The sequence below is a fragment of the Centropristis striata genome, chromosome 14 (genome assembly GCF_030273125.1).
Source record: "Centropristis striata isolate RG_2023a ecotype Rhode Island chromosome 14, C.striata_1.0, whole genome shotgun sequence".
In the NCBI taxonomy this organism is placed as follows: Eukaryota; Metazoa; Chordata; class Actinopteri; order Perciformes; family Serranidae; genus Centropristis; species Centropristis striata.
This window is the reverse complement of record NC_081530.1, coordinates 9,140,818-9,167,146: the sequence shown is the minus strand read 5'-3', so window position 1 is coordinate 9,167,146 and position 26,329 is coordinate 9,140,818. Positions and strand designations below refer to the sequence as shown.

The 26,329-nt window shown below is 36.7% G+C and overlaps 1 protein-coding gene across 1 annotated transcript in view; it reads left to right on the top strand.

Moving 5' to 3' along the window:
* Positions 1-3,279: 3,279 nt before the first annotated feature.
* The window catches only part of kcnk9 (potassium channel, subfamily K, member 9), a 69,376-nt gene continuing 46,326 nt past the window's right edge, over positions 3,280-26,329 (top strand). Inside the window, exon 1 of the mRNA XM_059350161.1 lies at positions 3,280-5,233. Coding sequence (XP_059206144.1) covers positions 4,651-5,233 — 583 coding nt within the window. The 5' untranslated portion in view covers positions 3,280-4,650. The remainder of the gene's footprint in view (positions 5,234-26,329) is intronic.

The following is a 26,329-nucleotide window of genomic DNA, read 5'->3' as shown; positions in this document are numbered from 1 at the left end:
AGAAATACCATAATGTAAGAACACAAAAATAGCAGCACATATCTATCTATCTATCTATATATATATATATATATATATATATATAATTTACACAAACATAAAAAAGTGCATATTAATTCAGTTGACTCCAACTCAATTAGCTGAAGCTTCAATATTGCGGAGATTAAAATGCAGAAAGGATGTGGTTTGATTGTGGAGCGTAAACAGAGAGAAAGTACCCCTCCTCCACTGCTTAGAATAAATATTTATGACGCAAATGCATCATCGTAAGTCGCGTCAAACTGATGTAATACGTGTCTCCTTTTAGAGGGGGGTCATAGGGAATTAACGCATTTATGGAAACTGCATAGATTTGTCCTTACAGAGTATTTCATGATCATTTACATCACTTGTTTGATCGCACACCACCTGTTTGCAGCAGCCCTATATATATACAAACACACAATACAAGCCATCACTGTAATTTTTGCATTTATTTTTTTGTAAAAATACTTTTTCTCAGTGTCGTATACACTAAACAGCATATATCTAACAAAAATATACTTTAATATATTTTTTTTTTTAAAGATTATTTTTTTGGCATTTTGTTGCTTTATTGATAGTGAGAAATTGAAAGGGGGTGATAGAGGGGAAGACATGCGGCAAAGGGAGCTCAGGCCGGATTCGAACCCGGCTCCACCGCATACATGGTCAGCGCTCTACCGGCGAGAGCCACCGGGACGCCCCATATACTTTAATATTTAATGGTAAAATTATTTTACTAAAATCTTTAATTTATGCAGCTTTTATAAAGTATTTTTTGGCCAATTATATGGCAGAACAGCGTTTCTTTTGATGGAAAAACTTTTTATTTTTACGGTAAAATATGTAATAAAATGACAATCTTAAACAGGAAATCAACAGAGCCAATGTAATTTTACTGTAATTTTAGAAAAAGCTGCACCGTATTTATTACGGTAAAGTTCTGGCAACCACAGCTGCCAGTTTTGTACTGTAAAAACAACAGGTTTTTTTTATTTTTTATAGTCTAATACATTTGTTATGCATTGTAAAAGTGTGCAGTATTGTATAATCAGACTCAGTATCCTGACTAAAGACAACAGGATGAGTTAAAGCACCAAACATAAACTTCAACATGTTTGTATGTCACACCCCATCTTTCATTTCCTGTCATCTCTTTACTGTCTGTCCTAGAATATCCAAACATGTTTTAAAAGGTCAGACGATAATACAGGGTTTACCTTCTAAGTCTTGGAATTTATAACAAACATGAGTCAGTCTCTATATGATTGGATATTTACATTGGGGAGCAGGCTCATGGTCTATATAGATTCATAACTGACTGTTGTGTTAACATTGTGTAAATAACAACAACACACATATAATTCGATTTTTCCATCCCTCTGTTGCCCCAGGGCATGCTGGGAGGATTCATGCCGACTATAAATGTATGAACCACGCTGAAGGCTTTTATCATTTTAGCTTATTCATTGTAGAAACTTCATTCAAATATCTAAATATTCAGCTCAGTGAGGACATTTGCAGGTATATTTTTCACATTAATAACTTTTATAATTTCTGAAATATTCTGCATATTCCAGAATGTTTTCTCCATTCAAATGAATGGGAACTATGACACCTTTTCATGCATTATTTACTCATTATCCCACTGTAGCATCAGCTCTTCATTTAACTTAAAATTATTCCACGTTTTGTATACATTGTTGCTATTAATCAATTTTTCAATGACATTCATATTAATTCCACCGAATACTACTACCCCTACCACTTCAAATTCTTGTTTCTATGACTTTTACTTCTTCTGACACATTTAAACCACAATTGCAGTTTTTAATTTTAACTCATTCAAGCTCGAAAGTATCTAAATTTGTGACTCCAGCATGAATGTTTATTTCCTTTAACACCAATTTAATACAATCCACGGTAACACTTTACAATAACCCTCATTTATAAATGGTAAACAGATTTATTAATGTTTAATCATCATTTATAAACCTTATATAAGCCATTTAGAATGGTAAATACATCATTTATTAATGTTTAACTAACTAAATTATTTTTAAATGACAAATGGATAGTATGTTAATGTTAATGGTAACACTTTACAATAACCAACTAAAAGATGTTTATAGATGGTTTATAGACAAAGTGCTATACATATTTAATCTTTAAATGTTTTCAACCAATTTCTTAAAGGTATATGAATCATTTCAAAATCATTAACATGCTTAATATGGTGTTAAAATGTTTATAATGAGTGCAACTAAACCTCTTAATAAACTATTAATTTTAATTTAATTGTTTGTTAATGGTAAAGTAACTATAAACTTACATTGATATAGCATATGTTTGCCATTTATAAATGATTTAGTTAGTTAAAGATTAATACATTATGTATTTACCATTCTAAATGGCCTATATACAGTTTATAAATGATGATTAAACATTCATAAATCTGTTTACCATTTATAAATGATGGTTATTGTGAAGTGTTACCATGTTAATTATGGTTATTTTACTATTAACAAGCAATTAAATTATAATTAATAGTTTTAGTTGCACTCATTTTAACATTTTTAACACCATATTAAGTATGTTAATGCTTTTGAAGTAATTCATATATCTTTAAGAAATAGGTTTAAAACATTTAAAGAGTAAATATGTATAGCACTTTGTAAATGGTTAATTATTGGTCTATAAACATCACTTAGCTGGTTATTGTAAAGTGTTACCAAAAAACCTGTTGGAATCACAAGATATATTGCATGAGCAGCTGTTTTTACAATGTAAAGTGTAAAAAATAAAGACTTTTAAAAAGATCTGGGGGTCTTTACAGGATGGGGCCTTGTAGAACCTGATAATGTAATAAATTCCAGATAATGTAATAAAAATCTGCACTTGAGTCCATTGAAAATGTAATAAAACCTGATAATGTAATAACTTCCCGATAATGTAATAGTCAAAAGTTAATAAACATTCAACTTTGACCTGTTGGTGGCGCTAGAGCTCTTGAGCTAGAGTTGCCTACACAGTATCACCACTTGAACCCAAGTAATGGGTGGTCTGCTGTTAAATTATTACAATATTGGGGAATTATTACATTATCAGGACTTGCTAAATGAAGGGTAACCTGATAATGTAATAACCTCCCATTAATGTAATACATTATTACATTATTAGTAAAAAAAAAAGTGTATTACATTATTGGGAAATGCACTTTATTACATTATCGGGAAGTAAGTACATTATCAGGTTTTAGTACATTTTCAATGGACTCAAGTGCAGATTTTTATTACATTATCGGAGTTATTACATTATCAGGTTCTACGGGCCTTATTATAAGATCATAATTAGATGTCACCAGGCTTGACTGTATATAAAAGTATCTCTGTTTATATTCCTCCTTGTTGCATGCATTCTCAAAGTGTGTGCACAGTAAGTTGGAGTGCACTGTGCGCAGCAGTGCATCAGCCTGTCTCCTTCAGCACCTCGGACAGCGCAGCGGGCTGTGCAGCTGATTCTCCCACTGCTGCCGGAGTGTAAAAACAGCACTAATGTGAGCATGTGAGTGTGAGTAAACCCTCTCTGTCCATATAATGAGTAGGAGTGGTCAGTGTGGGAGGTCGCGCGGCGTGGAGGCAGCAGAGGGGGGGTGCAGTCAGCTGTGCCCCCAGCAGATCTTTTTTTTTTCTTTCCCCCAGAAGAGAAAGCTTCCAAGAGTAGGCAGATACTCAGAACAGAATGTGGATGAATCGTGACACTTTGAAAAAGAGAAAAAACACAGAGACAGGAGAAGCAACGCCCACCGATTAGAGTCTGGAGTGTGTGGAGACATAAAATGTGGAGCCTTCAAAATACGAGCAGTTCGTGACACGCATGGTGAACTCAGAGGCCCCCGCACGACGAGGGAAACACAAGTGTTCTCTTTCTCCCTTTTCTTTTTTTTTCCAAAAGCAGTTTAAAGTCATCAGCAGACAGTGAACGTTAGAGGAGGTTTGGATGTGCGCAACGGAGCATGAGTGCCACTGCGGGCACGGAGCGCGCTGCTTATGATTTTTTCTAAAGTATCTTTCATTTTCTACACATCCTCTGAAAGATATACATTTGAGGAAAGTCTTCATCGCGATGGAACCTGTTGTCGACGATGCTTGGAGTATTTTTTTTATCCCTCTTACAAGTGGTGAGTGGATCCAGGAATAAAGCAAGTGAATAAAGGGGAATAAGGCTGTGAAAATGTTTGATGTGCGCATTGTCTGAGTCACATTTCCCAACTTGATGTTCCTCTGCGTTCCTCTGTGACCCTCCCGTCTTCTCGACGACTCAGCACATTTGTGATGAGGATGTCCGCTGTTTTAAGGATTTCACACAAACTGGATTTCTTCTTCGTGGGGAATGGCTGCTAAAAATAGCCCGCGTGCTGATGAGGTTACAATGAACAGGTTGGTGTTTAGCTGAAACTTCCAGACATGCGGAAAGATGTCTTGTTATAGGACATTTTAAATGACATCAGAGACAAAGTGAGCGGAAAGAAACAAGGATCTTTTTTTTTTTTTATCTGATTGGAAGAATTTATTCAGTTCACTTGAGAGGAAAAGAGACCAACAGGCGATCTTTGGAAGCAGCTTGTTGATGGCACTGCGCACCGGGAGGATTTGGTTTGGGCAGGTCTTGCGCAGGGTCTTTCGGCTGCAGGGCTCCTGGTCCAGGCGATCAAGCAGTCTTCTGTGTCTCTCTGCGAACCAGGAACAGGATCTGGGGGTCTGTCACCGGGATCACCACAAGGCGGGGGACTTCCACCGCGGTCACCGGTGCGCACCTTTCTGCGCCTCCGCCTCCAGGCGCTGTCCACACGGCTTCCCCCACGCTTGCTGCGCCTTCCCGGGGAACCCGAGGGGACATGAGCCCCTCGGTCGCCGGTTCCTGTTGGCCATGAAGCGGCAAAACGTGCGGACCTTGTCCCTGATCATTTGCACGTTTACGTACCTGCTCGTCGGGGCCGCCGTCTTTGACGCCCTGGAGTCCGACTTCGAGATGCGGGAAAAGGAGCAGCTGGAAGCCGAGGAGAAGCGTCTCCAGGGGAAATATAACATCAGCGAGGATGATTACCGCAAACTGGAGAGCATCATCATGGAGGCAGAGCCCCACAGAGCCGGGGTGCAGTGGAAATTCGCAGGGTCATTTTACTTTGCCATCACGGTCATAACCACCATAGGTAAGTAAAAACCACTATAACCAAACCCGTAACCAGAACAGGTGCAGGGCATTTATTCTGTTCATAATCAGAAAACCACAAAGTATCCAACCTGATCACAAACATTTCTTTAGATAAAGTTTTAAGCAACATGTTGCAGCAGCCACTCGCTGCTCCAAAGGGAGTTGTGTCACCAGAGTCAAACCACATGAGGATATGTCGATTTACACTTCTTAAGAATGACGTATTGCGCCCGGAGGAACGTTAAAAACACACATATCATTTTCCGGTCCGTGCAGCTGGAGCGCGTTATGATTTAACTTTGATGGTGCGTCACCAGCTCAGAGTGTGACAGAGTGTATAACGAGTTGAGGGTGTTAGACACGCCGAGATTTGGCTCCTAAAGCTCGCAGAGAGCAGATCTGTGGAGCCGCGCGGGAGGATGACGAGGCTTTGTGCTGCTGTGGTGCTGAAAGGACAGCTCCTCTGAGTTCAGCCGCAGGCACGAGTTCTGGGAGTTCAGCGAGTGAAATGTGACGCCACTTCCACTGATCCTGCTCTGACATTTAGGAGATTTTACATTGAGTTCAAAGGCTGCTGCAAACAGGTGGTGTGCGATCAAACAAGTGATGTAAATGATCATGAAAAACTGTAAGGACAAATCTATGCAGTTTCCATAAATGCGTTAATTCCCTATGACCCCCCTCTAAAAGGAGACATGTATTCCATCAGTTTGACGCGACTTACGATGATGCATTTGCGTCATAAATATTTATTGCAAGCAGTGGAGGAGGGGTACTTTCTCTCTGTTTACGCTCCACAATCAAACCACATCCTTTCTGCATTTTAATCACCGCAATATTGAAGCTTCAGCTAATTGAGTTGGAGTTAACTGAATTAATTAATATGCACTTTTTTGTTCTACTTGAGGTATTTTTTTAATCCACTTTGCAGGAAAACAACAAACACTTATAACATAAAAAAAATAGCTTTTTAATTAAAACAAAATTCGGTGGCAAATACGGTCTAAATATTATTTATAACAGTTGGGAATGACTCAAGTGCACTTAAAATAAAATTAAAGTGTACTTCAAGTTGAGACAAGGCTGGAATACAGTGTACTACAAAAATTAGTCATTGGTAAAAAATAAAAATAAATAAAGTGCATCCTAATAGTCAGTGGCCTCAAAATAGACACTAAAATACACTTTAAAGGATGATGAATAGTTCAGGCTGGTTGCTTTGGATTATAGGCAACTTGTAAGTTAATAAAGACATTTTGCACCATGGTGCTAGTATAGTTGCAATTACACTAAAATAAGAAAAGAAATCCCTTTTGAAAATGAAATATCTGCATCATCATGGTTGCTTCAAATCAGAGATCATGCATTTGGATGGAACCCTGTTAATAGTCTTAAAGTCTATAACCCTTACCTACGTAGAAAGTTTCAAGTGGGTTTTTTTCCCCACAAGGTACGTGTATACTCACCCTTGTTAACTTATTTATGTGTACAATAGTAGTAGTACTAAAGACATATAATAAGTATACTAAGTATGATGTAGTATATCAGAAATAGCACACTTTTAGTGCATTAATCAAGTGCACATGAAAGTTTACTTAAATTAAGTACATTATAATGTACTTTTTTATTCACCTTGGCTTGCATGATGGCTCCTCATTATTAGATCATGAACATTTATAATACAGGGGCTTCTCTATAAAACGTCTTTATATAAATTCATATTCCTATAACATGGATTGCATGTTATTGTGCACAACACAAGTTCATCTTTCAATCAGCTGCGCTTAGAAGAAGTGTGAGGACATTTAAAAGTGAACTTCCCGTCCCTTCAGAGGTCACCGAGCAGCGCTTTCTCCATTATTGAAGTCAGATAGTGTTATTCAAGATGAGGACTTTTATCAGGGGGAAACTAATGCACCGGGCCTGTCCTCCAGTTTGCCAGGCAACACTTAACAGGGACGGCTGCAGCGAGTAGTGAAGGTGGATCCACTGTTGTTTCTAGGCTACAGCGACGAGAGCCATTGTAATATTCATGTTGTGTGAAGTGGTTACATTTACTGCAGCCGACTGTGTCTCCTCTGTAGGAAACAGGACGCTTTAACGCATTATCATACTCTTAACAGCAGTCAGAAGAGTTCAGGGGCCAGTCAGACTTTTGCTGCAGAATGTGCAGGAATGAACTTCAACTGACTGCTTGTTTTTATGCATAATAAAATACAGTTGTTTGGCTTCTAATTAGACAGGACAGGATTATTACATGACAGTGGTTGCTTAAACCTCTCCAAAAGCTCCAAAGCACGACTTCTTGATTACATCCAGACTAGAAAACAAAGCAGCGTGGAGCCCTACTGTAAATTTACCTCTAAAGTTCTGGCTGTAAACTCCATGAGGCCAGTTTCAGTTTGATGATGATATACCAAGTAAAACTGGAGACAAGCTCAAATATATTTAGTATTAAATGATAAAACTGGATGTAACCCTCTTATATGTTAGATTTGCAACCTTTGTTCACATTTGCAACATTTCATTTTTTTTATTGAGCATGATAGTGTTTTGAAAGTAAAAAAAAGATTAAAAAAATCACATTTTATGTTGGACTAAAGGACTAAAAAGGATACAAAATGACTAAAAAAAGACACAAAATGACTAAAAAAAGACAAAAAATGACTGAAAAAGGAACAAAATGACCAAAAAAGGACATTAAAAGACACAAAATGACAAAAAAAAAGACACAAAATGACCAAAAGACACAAAATGAGAAGACAGAATGACCAAAAACTCACACAAAAAGACACAAATGACCAAAAAAGACACAAAATGACTTACAAAGACATAAAAAGGATTCAAAAATAGAAAAAATAGCCATAGAGTTAAAATACTGGCTTGAAACTCCATGCCAGTTTTTGTTTGATGATGATCTTAGTAAAAACCAGTAAAAACACACAAAAAAATGTTTATATATATATATTTGCTTGCAACATTTAAAAAATTGAGCATGGTTGTGCTTTAACAGTTAAAGAAAAATGTTTGTGTGTTTTTACTGGTTTAAAATATAATTATCAGGTCATACAGATGAGGTTGTGCCGAAAAAAAAGGATTACAACATGGCATTATAAACATTTAAAGTTGTATATACAGGCAGAATGAAAAGGATTAAAAGGTGGACATAATAGCCCAAGACTCCAAAGGGTTAATTTGGCTGCAGCAGAATGCTATTAAGATAGAGGAGAAAACAATCTCTGTCAGATTAGCTTAGTGCAATTACAATACCAGATTTTCATTACAGGAATTTGCAATAACGATATAATGGCAATATCCATAGAAAATGTTTATCTTTAACTTTTTTTGTTGTGTGTTTTGGTCGTTTTTGGGAAATTAAATGCTGGTAAAAAATATGAGTGCAGGGTTTTTGACAGGTAATCATCACATGATAATTATTGTTTAATTGATAAAATTGATGGAGCAGGTAACATGTTTATTATTATTATTATTATTAACATAACATTATTATACCTGTATAATGCAGCACCTAAGGGTTTCTAAGGGAGTTATTATTTAATTCATTTTGTTAATATTTTGTATGCATTTCACATAATGTCATATGAACAGAATTGGATGTAAACATCTACTATGTTGGTGATATTGACAAAATGTCCTCCACTGTGTATCAAGAACTTCTTATTTGATCTTCCAGGACAAGTGTGGTGATATTTTTTTACTTTTTACTGGCAACAAACCCCATGAAAAGGCGTTAAACCAATAATTAACTGATGCTACAGACACTTCCTCTCTGTGTGTCTGTGACATCGAGCTCACTAGTTACTGAGAAACTATTAAAAATATCAGTGATCCACACAGTTACACTGGCTGACTATATCACAATGAACATTGTCGTTTATTGTAGGGCTGGGCGATATGGACCAAAAGTCATATCCCGATATATTTAGGCTGAATATCGATATACGATATATATCCAGATATTTTTATTGCAAAGTGAGAGCAAATGTTCAGTCAAAGTCGAAGCAAAATCTGACATGTCACAAGTAGTTTTATTGAAACTGTTTATTTAGTGACCATAAATACAGTATAGTTATTATTAAATCTAGAAATAAGCATGTTGTACGCTTAAAATAAGAAATTAACCCTTAAAACAAGATAAATTATCTAACACTTCTAAATCTAAATTTTAATTTTTTTTTTATCTTTGTATGAAACTAATAATATGCAGTGCACTCTGCTCGGGCCAGTTCATCGCTGCTTGCAGCTTTTATTTATCTTTAAGAGTTAATTTCTTATTTTAAGCATTCGACATGCTTATAAACAATCTTAATTTAAGAAATCTTGTCAAGTGAAATTATCTGTCCATGCAGCAAGATCACTTCCCTCAGATTTAGTGTTTTTATCTTGTTTTTAGACACACCTTTTTTTTTTGCAGTGTTGGGATTTGAAAAGAAAAGAATCCTTGAACCTTATTGCCTAATAGCTCTAGTGTGAAGCCTAGCCTTTTATCACAGCATATCGGATCAAAGTCCAGCAGCATGTTTGAATTTACGTTCACTGAAGAACAAGAAGTAACATTTTCTAGAACCCAAGGAAGTTTTTCTCCATAGCTAAGAATGGACTAGGACTAATGGATTAGGTGAAACAGCAGGCTGTGGTCAGCTCATATTCTCTCTGGTACAATGTGTTCACTACTCTTAGTGATATTACTGTAGCTTTGAGACAGATAGAATTTTCTCGACGCCTCGGACCATGAAGTTGAGACAATCACAGGAAAGTGTCTTGATGTCACTTTGATATCTTTTTTCTGTGATTTGCCTGACCGTCATGAGTCAGGCCCATTTCATCTGGCACTGGGAGCAGGTTAAATCCAAAGCTAAGAATTATTTGCAGGCACTATTTGACCCAGCCATCCATGTCTGTAGGCAGTGGAGCTTTGATTTGATGAGTTCACTCAATGATTGGAAGACCGTACTCAAATATAGCGTTCAGCTGACAGCACGAGATTCATCACCTCGTACTCTCACCTGCTAATGCCTCAGAGGAATATTTTCCTCTCTGAAATAATAACTAGATTTATTCTACTGCACTCCATCAATAGATTTTCGAATAATTATTTCGACCAGTGAAAGTGAAAGAACTGAAAGCAACTTTGTGCAAAATGAAACTCTGCTGCCCAGATAAGGAAAACAATTTGGACTGTGTCAACTATGAGCTGTTTGTGGAAACTAATTAAATTTGCTGCCGTCATGTGGGACAGTAAAAAATGGTGCAAAGATGTCTATTAAGATATGTGATGCCACACGATTGCACGCTCACTGCCGGATGTTTACATTTACAGCAGAATAAATCACAAGAAACATCAAATACTCAGCAGAGATGGAACAATACGGAGTTGTTCTAACTTATTGTACCACAAATATTTTATATATGGAAACCTTATCTGCTCTTTCTAACACACAACAAATATACTCTTCTTTTAACAAAATACAACTTTAAGAATGTGATCTTAAGGATAATTAAATAACATAGGGCAAAAAAAGAAAAAAGATCATCAAGTTTCAGATGAGATTTAAAGGCTGAGCTCAATTCTGTTCTGTGCATCAAACTCTTCAGGAATGTAGAATTCAGTATTTGTAACCTTAACAGTAATAATAGTAGTAGAACTAGAAAATTTCCTCTGGGGAAATTTTGAAAGGGCCACGGGGGCTACTGCCGGTGTGTATACACTATGATGAGATTCTTCTGTGTGTCTGTGTGTGGGAGAGAAACGTGTATCTGGACGAGTGTAATTAAAATCACATAAAGTTACCTGTGTGTGTGTGTGTTTGAAGCATGTGTATGCATGTGTGAGGAGTGTGCGAGTATCTGTAACTGTAATCCCATCAAAGATCAAAGGCAATCAGAGCAGAGCAATCAACAGAATTAACTGCCACCAACTGCCAATGTCCCGTAACAGAGGTGGACAGACTTGAATTTCTGGCCTCGAACAGAAAGCATTTTTGGCAAAAGCATAATACCTATCATTGATCCGACTTCACTTTGAGCATTCTGAGTTCTTCCTGAACGTCTACATATGTTTTTTTAAAAGAAAACATATGTCGCGAAAAATTCGTATTCCGTAGAGAAAAGTAATAGCACACCGATCCTGATCAAACCGCCCTGAGCACTGGTCCCCACAGCTATTGCTGTATGGGACCAGTGCAGGGGGTGCAGTCATTGCAGCCATTTTAGCAGTATTAGCAGCAGTAGTACTGCCCTACAAAGCCTAACTACAGTAACTACATTTTTGGTCAAAATTGAGTTATAACTAAAAATGAACTCCTTGATGTCTGTTTTATCTTGTGACAAATTTTGCTTTATTTCATAGAATTATATAAAAACCACAAAATCAAACTCAAAACCAAGCAGTAATTGCACTTACCACAATCTGCTTTGGATATATATATTAATTTAAACATAAAAATTATAGAAATTATGAGTTTATTTGAAAGGGAAATTATTATCTAGATAGTGATGAAGTAAAAAAAAAAGTGTGATGAAATGATATTAAGACTAAAATATAACATTTATTTGTAATATTAGCTATAAAATATGATCAATACAACACAACAAGAGCAATACAATCTTTGAATAGAGTTCTTAAACACTTAAATACTCTTCTAACAAAATCAATTAAAAAATGTTTATTCACTGAAAACAAAATATAAAATCTGAAAGAAGATGACAACATTGTAGTTGCTGCACTCTGGTTTTGCATTACTATTAGATCCTTTTACAGCAAAAGTAGAGTGCAGTATCTATGTTTTTGATGTCAAAGGTCAAATAAATTGTAATGATTTTTTAGGAAAAAAATGACATCATCAATACATGTAGAAATAAGTGTTAAATCACTTATCTACATATAACCTAACCATGATTTGGCTGGCCAGTTAAAAAAAAGACTTTAAAGCAATTTTCCTCAGTTTTCCCCTTTGTGTAGTTACTGCAGTTGCAGACTTTGTAGGGCAGAGTAGTAGAACATATCATCTCTCCTACATAGGAGCAAGACACACAGGTTGAATTCACAACGAATGGATTGATAGAACTATGAATTGCACATCACTTTCAACCACTATCTACCCCGTCATCAGGACCTACGGACAAAAGATATTTCACTAATCATATCACAGTGCAAACACGCCCATAAAGTTTGGAAGCTGAGCACAATTTGCCTCCTTTTTACACATGATTGCAATTATCCAAGTAGCTTTAAAATAAATGTGCTACAGGTTAAAGTGTGGGTTGTTAGTTATGAAGCCCTGAATTACTCTCAGTCTGACGCATACTTGGGTTTGGCTATTTTTTTAATTTTTTTTAAATAGATCGGACTCGGCTCATTTAACCGCAAAGATACAGTAAGTGTGTCTCCAGAGATAAGAGAGACCCAGTGTGTGCTTAGGCACAAGGCATAACAGCATATCTCCATTGAGACTTTGAGTACCTTTTAAAAGCGCTATAAAAATCTAATGTACTATTATTATTATTATTATTATTATTATTATTATTATTATTATTATTATTATTATTCAAATCTCCAGAGTCAGACCAGCCGATCGCAGCTGAACACACAGTCCACATCCACACAGTGAGTGTATGTGAGCGCATCAGCTCTGGATATCACAAGAGTCAGACTGAGCCAGAGTAACCTTATTCATTTCTCATTTATTTTCAAAAATGACACTTATTGGAGCTGAGTGCAACATCCTGTCACTGAATCCCAAAATAAAGGAGTTTGATTCAACATTATATTCGTCCTGATAAATGTGCTTCATATACGACGGTAATAATTATACTCTAACTGCATGCAGCTATGAGCACTGTGTTTGTGAATTTATATTATTATTGTTTTTTGCAATGAGGCTCATTTGCATTGAAAGTTATGATTTTGCGATTTGCACAATGCAAAAAGAACCAGAGCTCCGACACGCAATAATGCTTGGCAGCATAGTTAGGGGTGCAATTTACCCTTTGCAGGTGCATCTAGAATTTCACTGTTTTGATCCTTCATATATTCACCTTTGGTATCACTGTGTGGTCATTTTAAAACTTGGTATTTTTGTGTCACTTTGTGTCTCATTGTAGTTATTTTTTTTACCCTTTGTGGCTGACAATTTGGCCTCCTGGGTCTGAGCCTGTTGGGCCTGTTCAGTATTCCATCCATGGCAGTTGTAGTGTCAGCTGTGGCAGCAGTAGTAACAGTACTGGAAGCAGCAGTATTAGGAACAAAAGAAGAAGTAATAATAATACTAGTAGCAGCAAAAGTACAAAAAGGAGTAACATCATAAGCAGTTTTGTCTAGCAGCAGCATTTGTAGTACTAGTAGTAGAGACTGAAAAATGAATCACAGTTACATTTCGACTAGTAGATCTTACTACGAGTAGATCATACCCAATGTGTTTACGCGGAAGGCTATAAATCTGAATTTCTTGAGATAACCAAAGGTGTACCGCAAGGATCAATTTTGGGGCCTATTCTGTTTTCTATTGTTATTAATGACCTTGGTAAAGATATTAATGCAAAATTACATTTATATGCTGATGATACAGTGGTTTACACCCACGCTTCCACCATCACAGGAGCAGTACAAGAACTCCAGGCTGCTTTTTAGACATTTAGACATTTGAAAATCATTAACAAATGCTTAAAATAGTGTTTAAAATGTTATGAGTGCAACTATAAACAATAATAAATAGTTAATAAATAGTCCATTAATAAACATTATTAATTAGACTTGAATTGTTTGTTAAGTGAGTGTAAAGTAACAATTAACTTACATTAATAAACTATCCATTTGCCATTTATAAATGATGATTTAACATTAATATACTATCTATTACCCATTTATAAATTATGGTAATAAATGTAAGTGTTACTGTTGTATTTTATTTTTAAATTAACTTCTATATTTTATTATCGTTTCCAATATATGTATACGGGAATAGAGGTGTTTGTTTAAATATATGTATGCTTACTTCTATCATTTTACCCTATATGTTTCTATATTTATTTTCTTATTTTCTAAAAAAAAAAAAAAGTTTTTTTGATTTAATACAGGTCACAAACAGAATCAGCCATATGATGAATGTACTGAAATACTGTTTGTAAACAGCAAAAAACTGGCATATATGACTGTATGCAGTACTACTAAGAAAAAGGCAGAATCTCAAACCTGCACTTTAAACTGAAGATCCGAGCCTGCACACTTACTCACGGGAGGATTAAAAACATGGTTAATCTACTGCTGCAGGCCTCACCTGACTGTGCTTCATTGATAACAGGCTCAAATGTTCAGTTTAAAGGAACTTCTGGTGGTAATCCGTGATCAGATGCTCATCGTCATTACCATCATGCCTCCATGAAGTGCTTGACAAGAAAAAAAAATGGCTGGAGGTCTGAAAGTGGAGCCCAGCTGTGATACTGTTAGCACATGTCAGAGCAGCTGTCTTGAGGGGCCCTAGCCGCTCGTCATGATGAGGCTGTAAACCTCTGCTCCATCCAGATTGACCCCGCAAGTTCACTATATTTATACCTGAGACTAATTGCACCTGATGTGACACTCAGTGATGACAGCATGTGGTGTTCTCACCTAAACTGAGCTCAGGGGGAGAAAAGCAGCAGCAGCATGCAGTCGTGTGTGTGTATATATACCTACCTTTGTCACAGTGCTGAGGCGCTTGAGTTGCTGGGAGACTGAAAACGGCTTAAAAGGTGAAAATCATTGCTGTTACATGTGTGGAAATATCAACATGTATATACAGCGTAGATAGATAGTTTGGGATATGACTGATACTGTTTTTGAAGACTGAGAGTTGTGATTTTTTTAACAAATACTCATATTGTACCAAAGTTCTTGTCTATAAATCTGTATCACACTTTAAGAAGTCAGTTGTTGTTGTTTTGCTGCAGTAAGAAAGCCTCTGAAACAGCATTAAAACATTAGCAAACTCTTCCCTGAAACCCAGACTAATGAAGCTTAATCAGGGTGAGCGGCACTTTAAGACCATATTAAAAGGCAGACAAAAACATAATTGCTTTTTAATAAACGCCATATTTGCCACAAACAATAATTGAATGAAAATGTGTTTTGAGGATGAAAATGAATTATGAATTTTACAGGCGGTTGCGTTTGGCACCTCCATATTCATGACCAGTATGTCATTTTTAATAAAAGGCCAATACCAGACAAATGTAATATATCCCTTGTGTCATTGAAACTTTATGATGTGGTCAGGGTAACATAGGTAGAAATGGAATGAGATTCTCCTTTAAAATCGAAATAACAGGATGGTCAAAGCAGCGGTGAAATCCCCTCAAATCAATGGAATAAAACAACAAGATCTACAAGACCGTTTTCCAATATCACCCATAACGATAAAATGACCAATATGAACATTTTTTAAATGATCGTTAAGTTGCTCACAGTACAGAGCGTTCTAAAAATAGCACACATGTAATACAAGTATGATCCATGGTTGTGAAAAAGGCTGCAGTCTTGAGAATTTAGGCTACAAAACCACTAACCCAGGTTCAGGGCAAAAAAACTTCCTGGTAAGACATTATAAAAGACAGCTCAAACAGTAAATAAACGTACGTAAATGCTGGCAGGTACGTGAGCAATGGACGTGAGCAACAGAAGTGTGTGAAAAACGTAAGTTACATAAAAATAAAAAGTCTTACTTTTGTTTTCACACAGGACATGAACATCGTTCTCCTGGGTGAAAGTCCACCGTTTGTTCGTCCATCTATGGAGTAAGATAGCTATCTTACTCCATACCCATCCACCTTCCTTCCCTCCCTGACTGTTTGACATTTAAACTCTGCATCGCCGTAAATCATTACTGCTATATCAGCAAGATGGTTGCGGATGACAGTCTAAAGCGTAAATATGAGTTGTATTTTGCTGCCTGTACAAACGCCCTATACTGTCGTTTTTGAGGGGAGACAAGTCTTGAATGAAACAACTTTTAGTGTTGTTGTTCCAACTTGAGAAATTGTTCACGTTTTCAGACACCACATGAATGCAGTGTACGTCCAATATTCACTCTTATTTAAGCTTTGTTTTTGTCTCCACCAACCACTGAGTAAAATATTTGTCAGTTAAGTTTCTCTAAATCTCCACTTTCTTCACCAGCTATTTGCCAACCAACTGTAGCGTGCCGCCGAGTGCAGTTTGTGGATTGTGCATCCAAAACAAAGCTAGCTAAAATGCTACAACTCTAAATAGCTGAGGAGAACTCCAGAGTTGGATAGTAATCATCCATGCATTTGTCACTACTAGTGCAGTGCCTGTAGGAAGTATGAATTTGTTAGCATGCTAATCGTGAGATAGCACATGCGCAGTATGCTGCAGTAAAAGTATAAAAACGTGAACCCAATTAGCTGATATACTATATTGCATGTAAGTATTTCATATCAAATGATTATGGGCATTACGCTAAACAACATGAATGTCATCCCTGAATTACATAGTAATGCAACATAAGAAGTGAATAAAGCTAAATCTCCGCTTAGCATGCTAGTCACGAATAACAGAATTTGCACATTACATGCAAACCACTACAACGTCTGCAACTCCATAAAACGCTTACTTTTCATAAGGTACCACACCATCCAGCACATACACATTGAACATTGATATTCGCTGGAAACTATACGATTATTACTGGAAAATCGAACCTTGTATCACATTTTAAAACTCTGAAAGATAGGTAGGCTGAATAGACTTCCAGATGATATAAGTCAGGGTGTAAATCCAGAGTGAATTGTGTTACTGACCAGGTGTAGGCCTATCACACAATGGGGCGGAGCTCCCCTACAAGGCGTCCGATCAGAAACCGTGCAATGCCGCAACACGTCCTACATAAATAATATTTTGAAAAAATCGAGGATGCACACCTTTGTGCCATGCGCAAGCCATATACGAAATCTGAGGTCAGTCTGAGTAACGGTCAGCGAGATATGCCCTAGACACACACACACACACACACACACACAGATGCTTCTTGATTTTCTTGATAGATGAGTGAAGCATGACAAATTTGCGCATCTTGAAGATTTGATTGAGAAAAGCTTGACGGAAACACCAAAATTTAGATAAAACTTTCGAAAATGTGCATAGAGGTTAAGAAAATTGTTATTGTGCTAAATGGGAGATGGAAATGCTTTTCCGAACATTTAACTCTACTCTGCTGGTCAACACAAGCTGCCATGAAAGAACAATCATAAGTTGCCCAATTGAATCTAATTCCTGAAGACTCAATTTTCTCTTGTGAGTGGTCAAAGTTGTTGTTTTTTTTTGCAATCTTTCCGTTCTCTACTGTTCAGCCTACTGTTCAGCCTACAGTAACACATTACACTGCCATCTTCTGACCAAAGTACGTTTGTTTATCCGCTCTAAACCAGTTGGATCTGATCCATCTTTTACATAAAAATATTGATTAGTGATAGTTAGTACTTAATGTGATACTTAGTAATATATCACTCCAAACACTGCCCCTTTTTAATGCTAAATAAATGTACTACAAATGAGACAAGAACTCAAAGGAAATTACAGATTTTCCCAATGTCAAGTTAACACTGACATGAGTAAATGGTTTAAAAAAAAAAAAGAACAGCAGTCAAGTCAAATGCTTCTCCGTGGTAGTGCTAAACAAGTGGCTAGCACCATCCTCACAGATACATTCATCACCCGTCCTTTCTAATGAAAGCTTTGTGAGTCAGACGCTGTGTTTCTGTTGGATCCATTGTGCCAGTCACAGTTTCCATTACGCTGCACAGCAAGTGGCACTTACAGATTTCTTGACTTGCACTCACACATTATAGACAGTTTATGTGCCGTGAGGACGAGTCCACTAAAGGAGAGTGCATTATGAATCAACCCATTCAAAAAAGCCATTATAAAATACAACAAATCATACTTAAATAAAACTGTTCTCCTTAAACATGTATTTATTTATAATGTTGCAAATTACTTTTTATTCATGCATTTTACAGGATAAATAGCAGTATATGTGTATATATAGTGCCCTACAAAGGAAACAAGAAAATCATTTGATCAATAATAAATGGATTGGAAGTTTGTTAATGGTAAAAAAAAATGGTATTATTGGCACATGTTTGATAATACTGTGATGCAGCACCAAGCGGCAACCTTCGGGTCTGAGCAGTGAGGCAAACCAGGAAGTGCCTTAAGCTGCTTTCTGGTAAAAATTTAATAATAATATTTTAAATAAAGGCCGCATTTAGAAGAAAATAGAAGATAAAGAATCGTATGATTTGGGGCGGGGCTCCCTTTGATTGAAAGGTGGCTAACAAGGCGAGCCGTTATCAGGAGAGAAGCAGAACAATGCATATCCACTGCAACATGTCAATAAAGTTATAAATATTTAAAAAAGAGGGGAACGCGCATTCCATAGAGGCTTAGTCCTCACAAGCAGGGGGCCCAGGTTCGATTCTGGCTCAGAGCCCTTCCCCGCATGCTCTCCCCATTTCACTCTGAATATCTCTGCTATCAATAAAGCTCTAAAATGCCTAAAATAATCTTATAAAAGGAATAGAGAAGTTTTCTGGTTTGGTCTCATAACTTTGATCCTTTCACTGTATTTTCACTGAATGACTTTATTTGAACATTTTGTTCGGTAAAAATGTCTTGTTCAGCGTTTGGTTGGACTAACAGACACTCCAAGGAGTCGCTGTTCATTTTTCTTAGGTAAGTAACATACATTTTGTTTTTTGCTAGCCATGAACATCCCAGTTAATGCTCCAGTTAATGCTAACATGAATTAGCAGCGACTTTGTTCAGTCAGGTTGAGTCAGTGTCGTCAGAGCCCTCTCGCTCCTCCACAGTCCAGATATGGCCTGCTCCCAATCTCCGAAAACAAGGTGGCGACACAAGATGGCAACGAGTGTGACGATGAACTCCATGCCTCAAATGAGCAGTACAAAAACCAATGGGTGCCCATTATTTATACAGTCTATATATGCAGTGCCCTTTCAGGGAAGAAAACACAATAAAATGCCCCATAGGATTGCCCTAAAATTGCATGTAGTGCCATTACCCCTGCCCTACATGCTAGAAAAGTTTGTGCTTCAGCTGGTGGTGCCCTCTCTATTTCTATTGGCCCCTGCCCCTCAGACAGTCTGAGTCCACCACTGGTATCGACCTTATTCCAGTCCAACACGTGTCTGGTTAAAACTGATCCCACAGCACAGGAAAGCATTTCATACAATATTTAAATATGATATAGGACATATGATATGGTGCCGATAAGGGCTAGGGGACTGAGATGTTTTCAGGGCCCATCTGCATACAATAGATGTGTTGTGTGAATTGTCTGATTCTCGACACGGGGCCACAGGCTGCTAAAAGTTGCACTTTGCTTCCGCTCAGCTGTCATCCTCAGGATGATGATACACACTGTAATCTTGACAGAGATTGTTTGGCGGCGTGCTGCAGATGTGAAGCATGTCGACAGTGATTGCTGTGTGTTCATGTGTGTGTGAGTGAACATGAGTAAGGTGGGCTAGAGGGTGGCTCAGTTTAAACACAGACTGTCCATCTGCATTGCATCTTGACAAGGACTGATTGGAGAGCTGGGTGTACAATATCATATCACACAAGGGTTGTTTTCCCCTTTGCTTTTCCTGACAGGCGACCCTAATCCCCAAATAGAACCTGTTGATGTTTGTTCCTCCAGCTACGTGCTGTCTTTCCATCATCAAAAAGCACAGTTGAAGAGGGTCAATAAGTCCGCTTCCTCAACTGAATTTTCTTGATGACATTTGGGTTCCCATTACTGAATATGGATTATGTAAATCTCCAATACATCAAAGACACACAGGATTTCATGACTTCTTTTCTTGAGCAGCAGTCAATAAAATGAGCATATTTAAAACCCAGGTGATTTGCTTATTCAGAATGCATGATACTGAGTTGTGTATATACAGGTGTACACTGTAAAAAATGTCTGTAGATTTTACGGTGAAAAACTGCTAAATCATGACAGTAAAAGACCGTAAAATGATAAATGAGTTAATTCAGTTTCAGTAACAATGAAACACCGTAAATGTAAAGATAAGCCAAAAGAGTAATTTTTTACATGTTTTTTTTTTTTTTTTTTTACAATACATTACTCCACTTAAATTCACTGGCACCGTGTTTGTAGCAAAATATACTGTAATATATATATACATGCCATCATTTTTTAATTTATTTTTGTAAAAATACTTTTTCTCATTGTTAAATGTACTAAACACTATATCTCTAACAAAAATATACTGTAATATTTAATGGTAAAATCTTTAATTTATGCTAACTATTTCTCAGACTCACACATATGAAAGCACAATTTTGTGTACAACTATTTTATTGACAAATATGTTTATGTGCAAATGTTTAACATTACGAATACAAATGGTTAGAATCATGCATGCATCTTTATGACAGCTTAGTCTGCTGCCCCTGCGACCTGGCGGCGGATAAGCGGAGGAAAATGGATGGATGGATGGATGGATGGATGGATGGATGGATGGATGGATCTTACTCCATACACATTACCGTAAACCAATTAAAATAAAGTACAGGGAAGTTTCATCAGAAGTTAGCGTCTCAAACAGAGGTTACTGTTGATGATGCCTTCCTGACTGACTGTATTGCTGTGATAGTGTAACAGCTACCTGCTGGTTTCCTCTCAGGTTATTCTGCTAGCTCTGTCCCCACTGTTGCCTTTCTGTGTACAGCCACTTTAAATAGCTGTGGATAATCAGTATGTTGAAGCTGAACACTTAACTCATTATGCAGTGAACATTGTCTTCTTTACTTCACTTCAAATTCATTTAAAATGTCATGATCATTTTAATTTATTTAACCAGACATAAAGTCAGAGTGGCCGGTGAATATAAACTGCAAGAATGTGGTGCAGCATTAAATGGCTTTAATCAAAAGATTTATTTGTTAACACCAGCATTTGCATCTGGAATTTTGAATGGTATTGTATAATTTTCTTTCCAGTTTGATTAAGTGCTTGGACTGAATTGATTAAAGCAAAAATAAATGAGGATTCTTGTGTTGTTATCCCCTCCATGCTGGTTTTACATTACCTGGCCGCATCCAGCGAGATCTATCAATGATTAATGGACTGTTGCTGAAGTGTTTAGTGCTTTTGTTCACTTGAGATTTTATTTCCATGTCCCCAATTTGTGAGATCAAATCTGCGCTGTAAATCAGCACCTTACCGCTTGGCAGCCGGCTGTAATGCTTATAATGCTGGATACTCACCTTTCTTCTAGAAGAGAAGAAAATTGTTAATGCACTGTCTGACTGCTGCTTATTGAAAAATGATTCTAGGCATTCACCGCAGTTGCACTTTGTAGCCAGTAGATTATTTTCACTTTGCTAGAGTGTCCTACTGGGAGCTTGATGGAGGTCTCTACACAGATCGATGGGAATGTGTTCCTGTGGTGCTGATGCTCTCCGTGGGAGTCACTCTCTGGAGCCAGCTGGTCTGTTTTCACTGCTCACAGGGTAAACGCTTCACACATGGTCCCTCGGTACAACTCGCAGCTTTATCCTAAGAAATACAAACAAATAATATAAGATATTATTAGTCTGAAAAAGAGATATAAAAGGCTTTAGTATGTTCAACTGTTCTCATCTTAAAGGGGCACTCTTTCTATTTGATATCAGAAGTTAATTTATCCGTTAATAATAAGTTCTACTCAGTCTGTGATGACAGTTGTATAACATCATCCGTGGCCCTTAAGGGAGCCGTTCAAAGTCTGAGAAAATAACCCTGATGATGTCATCAGAAGGTATGACATCATCTCAGTTCAGACCAAGGTTATAATAGTTTTGGATTTTTTTTATTCTTATTCATTCATTCATTATCTTTAACCCTTTATAGGGCACTCCTGGAAATTGAAAATGTCAACCCTGAAGTGTTATTGGAGGATATTACAAGACTTTTTGCAAAATGTTTCACTTTTATATTGAAAATCAAGGTCAATTGAGTCATTATTATTATTATTATTGTATTTATTATAGTCTCTTTCCCACAGCAACCCTAAATAGACAGTAACACATCATTTGCATCCATCGCCACTTTATCTTTTACCTTTAAAGTATTTATTATCTTTTTAGACTACTTATTACATATGCATAATGTCTGAATGTCTTTTTTAAAGCACCTTGTATATGAGAAGCACACGTAAATTTAGTTGTATACTTTTTTTTTTTTATACAACGACAATAGAGCTGACATTGGGTGAGAGGCGGGGTTCACCCTGGACAGGTCTCCAGACTATCACAGTGCTGACACATAGAGACAGACAACCATTCACGCTCTCATTCACTCCTATGTGCAATTTAGAGTCACCAATTAAACCTAAGTGCATGTTTTTGGACTGTGGGAGGAAGCCGGAGTACCCGGAGAGAACCCACACTTATACCAATGATGTATCTAACAAAGAATAATAAATCAATCAAAACATAAACCAAAGATATACGATGAGGTGTGATTTTCATTAAATTCAGTAGTGTGGGTGGAACCTGGTCTCACAGGAATCTGTGAAATAGCCACGGATTCGCTTAACCCTAAATCCGTGGAATAGACACGGAATAACTCAAATTTCTGTGAAACTGACACGGATTTCGCTACAATGCAAGTTAATGACAGCTGCTACAATAGATCAGGGATTCCCAAAGCTTGGTGCGCCACACACACAATAAAGAGATGTAAATAAACATTTCCTTTGTAAAATGTAAAATCAAAAACAGTAATATTAATTAATAAATTAATGCAGGCTATTCAAAATGCACTTCATCTTAAAATAAACGTAGAAGAAGTTATCTTCTTCCATCTTTCCAACCTGTGTTGTGATGACAGGGTTGTGTAACCTCCACTGCAATTTTTGTTCAACGCGGCTCAAAATATTATAACATTTTCCCCATCTTTGCTTTCTGCCTCTGATCCAGAGCCTGTCATCATCCTCTTTGCTCTTAAAAGTGGAAGCTTGCGCATAACTTTGTTGCATTATATTGAAACTGTGTTACAGTGTTTCAGATTAATTCCAATGCGAGAGTACATTGTTGTGATCGTGATTATTTAATTATGTGTGTTCTGGTCATTTCAGCATGATTAAACATGCTGCTTTTAATATGGCTATGAAAAAGCTTACTGCTTTTTTTTTTTTTTTAAAGGTGTGGGGGATTCGGGGGTGTGTCAACCCGTTTGGGACATAAAAGGGGGTGCACGGCTAAAAAAGTTTGGGAACCGCTGCAATAGACCATAAGATGGTAAATGGACTGCACTTATATAGCAGTTTTATCCAAAGTGCTTTACACTACAGACTACGCTCATTCACCCATTCACACAAACATTCATGGCAGAGGCTACCAGGGCACACTGGTGCCACCTGCCACCATTGGGAATTCATTCACACACTGATGAACGCAGCATCAGGAGCTATTTGGGGTTCAGTATCTTGCTCAAGGATACTTCTACATCAGGGATGGGCAACTTAAATGCTGGAGGGGGCCACAGTTTTTCATGGACACTACCACAGGGCCACATATAGGACCGTGCACTTAACCAGATATGATGAAACTGCAATTTTAAATATGTTTACAGTGCAGTAACTTAACATAACTCATGGAATACAAAAGGTTTGAAGCAAATAAAAAATAACCACTTACTGTGATTTATTTTTCTTTTTAGTGCAAGAACATCAGACCAACATTAATTGCAAGAAGTAATTTTGTGCATTTTTACACTGCACTTTCAAGATTTCATGCTCAAATGCATGTAGTTGTACTGAGGGCCACTTCAAGTGAGGGTGTGGGCGGTATGTGGCCCCCGGGCCTCCAGTTGCCCATCCCTACATGTAGTTATGTCGTTATGGCTGGTGTTGACAAATGGTCTATTCTGCCATTTAGATTAGAGATTTTGTTGTTAAGTGTAGGCTGTTAAAATTCAAAGTATTGAAACTGACTGTGGACAATTACAATATATTGCAAGCATTTCATGCCACATTCAGGGGTCACATGAAATGTTATTGGGCCGCTAGCCACACTTTGAGCAACTATGACCTGAACCATCAGCTGTGAACGTCCATGCACACAGTTTTTCTGCACAATCCTCACAGACATTTTCAGGTGCAGTTGCTTTAAGTTTTAAGATGCAAGCTTCTAGATAAAAGTGTTTTATTTATTACGTGCTTAGATAATGGAAAGTGTATTTTGGCCCAGTGTTAAGGCAACCTGTCCAATTACAGTGTAAATGTTATAAATAATAGGAATGATGACTAAACTATGCAAAAATAAGAAAAAAACTGGGTAACACTTTACAATTACCAACTAAGTGATGTTTATAGATGGTTTATAGACCAATTGTTAACCATTTACAAAGTGCTAAACATATTTAATCTTTAAATGTTTTCAACCAATTTCTTAAAGGTATATGAATCATTTCAAAATCAATAACATAATAAATATGGTTCTAAAAATGTTATGAGTGCAACTTAAACTATTAATAAACTATAAATTACAATTGAATTGTTTGCTAATGATAAAGTAACTATACAGTTACATTAATATATCTATTTGTCATTTATAAATTATCTAGTTAGTTAAGCATTATTAAATTATGTATTAACCATTCTAAATGGCCTATATACAGTTTATAAATGATGATTAAACATTAACCCATAAGAACCCATGATGACACCCGTGTAACAAACACTTTAAATCTTCTATAATGTCCCATATTCAGCTTTATGCTTCACATTAACTCATTAAATCCCTAAGCGACGTATACTCAACCCCTTGGTGTGGTGGTCATGTGACTGTGACAAGAAGTGACTTGAAAAATGTGAAAAACAAAATGCGGGTGTGACTGAAAACAGAAATCTAAAAAAGTATCTAATTTTAAAAAGCTTTTTTTTTGTTACTCGGCTAAGTTTAAACCCATTTAACAATTCTAATCTGTTAATGTCCTTTATTGCATTTAACCTGTTCTGACCCTATTTCCTGAACAAATTAATATGAAAGAAGTTACAAAAATATCACTGTGACGTCAAGTTTTTTTAATTTTAAAATAAGAAATACCATAAATGGCCAATGTAACATATATGTCAGATATTTGACATTTAGGGGTAGTATATATATATACACACACACACCACACATATAACATCATAGATGTGTTCTATGTGGTCTGTGGTATATCCCCCATAATTTTCCTTTATGGATAAATGGGCCTTTGTTCTTATGGGTTAATAAACTGTTTACCATTTATAAATGATGGTTATTGTAAAGTGTTACCAAAAACTACAATTTTACTTACGACTTCATTCAAAAGCTTGAGCCATAAAAAAAGTCTTGCCTTTCTTGTTCTGATACAAGTCAGGTACGGTACAAAGTTTGAATGCCGTGTGGAAATGTTCATCCATTTCAGCCAAGATAAGCCTCCCATCTTACCTGGAGACAGGACCCTCATAGCTACTGTATCTAACTCTCTCTTCACCTTTAGGCAGAACGTGCATTTTAAATCCAGCTGTACTCCTCTCGTCTAATTCCTGGCTCAGTCAGTCGTCTCAAAGAGTTATCTGTGTTGAAACAGCAACTACCCTGAGGCTGAGGCAGCGTACATAGATGAAGCAACAGTTTGAAAACATAGGTAATCTGAAACAAACATGATAGCTGGATCACTGACAGCTTTCTTTTAATGTCATCAGTACTACTTTTCACCACCGTGAACAACACACTGTAAAAAATGTTTGTAGAAATTACAGTACAACACTGTCAAATTGCATGAGAAATAGGGTGTAAAATAAAACAAATTGCATATCACCATAATAGCCACTTTTTTTTTTTTTTTTTACCGTAAATCAAGGAATAATACAAAAAACTTTTGATTTGAGTAAAACTTTTTGTTTTACTGTAAAAATATTCAAATGTCATGTTTTTTTCATGTAAAATTAATGGAGAAATACCATATTGTCACGAGGACACAATTACCCTAAAAGTAAAGGCACTACTCAGTCTAAATTACAGTTT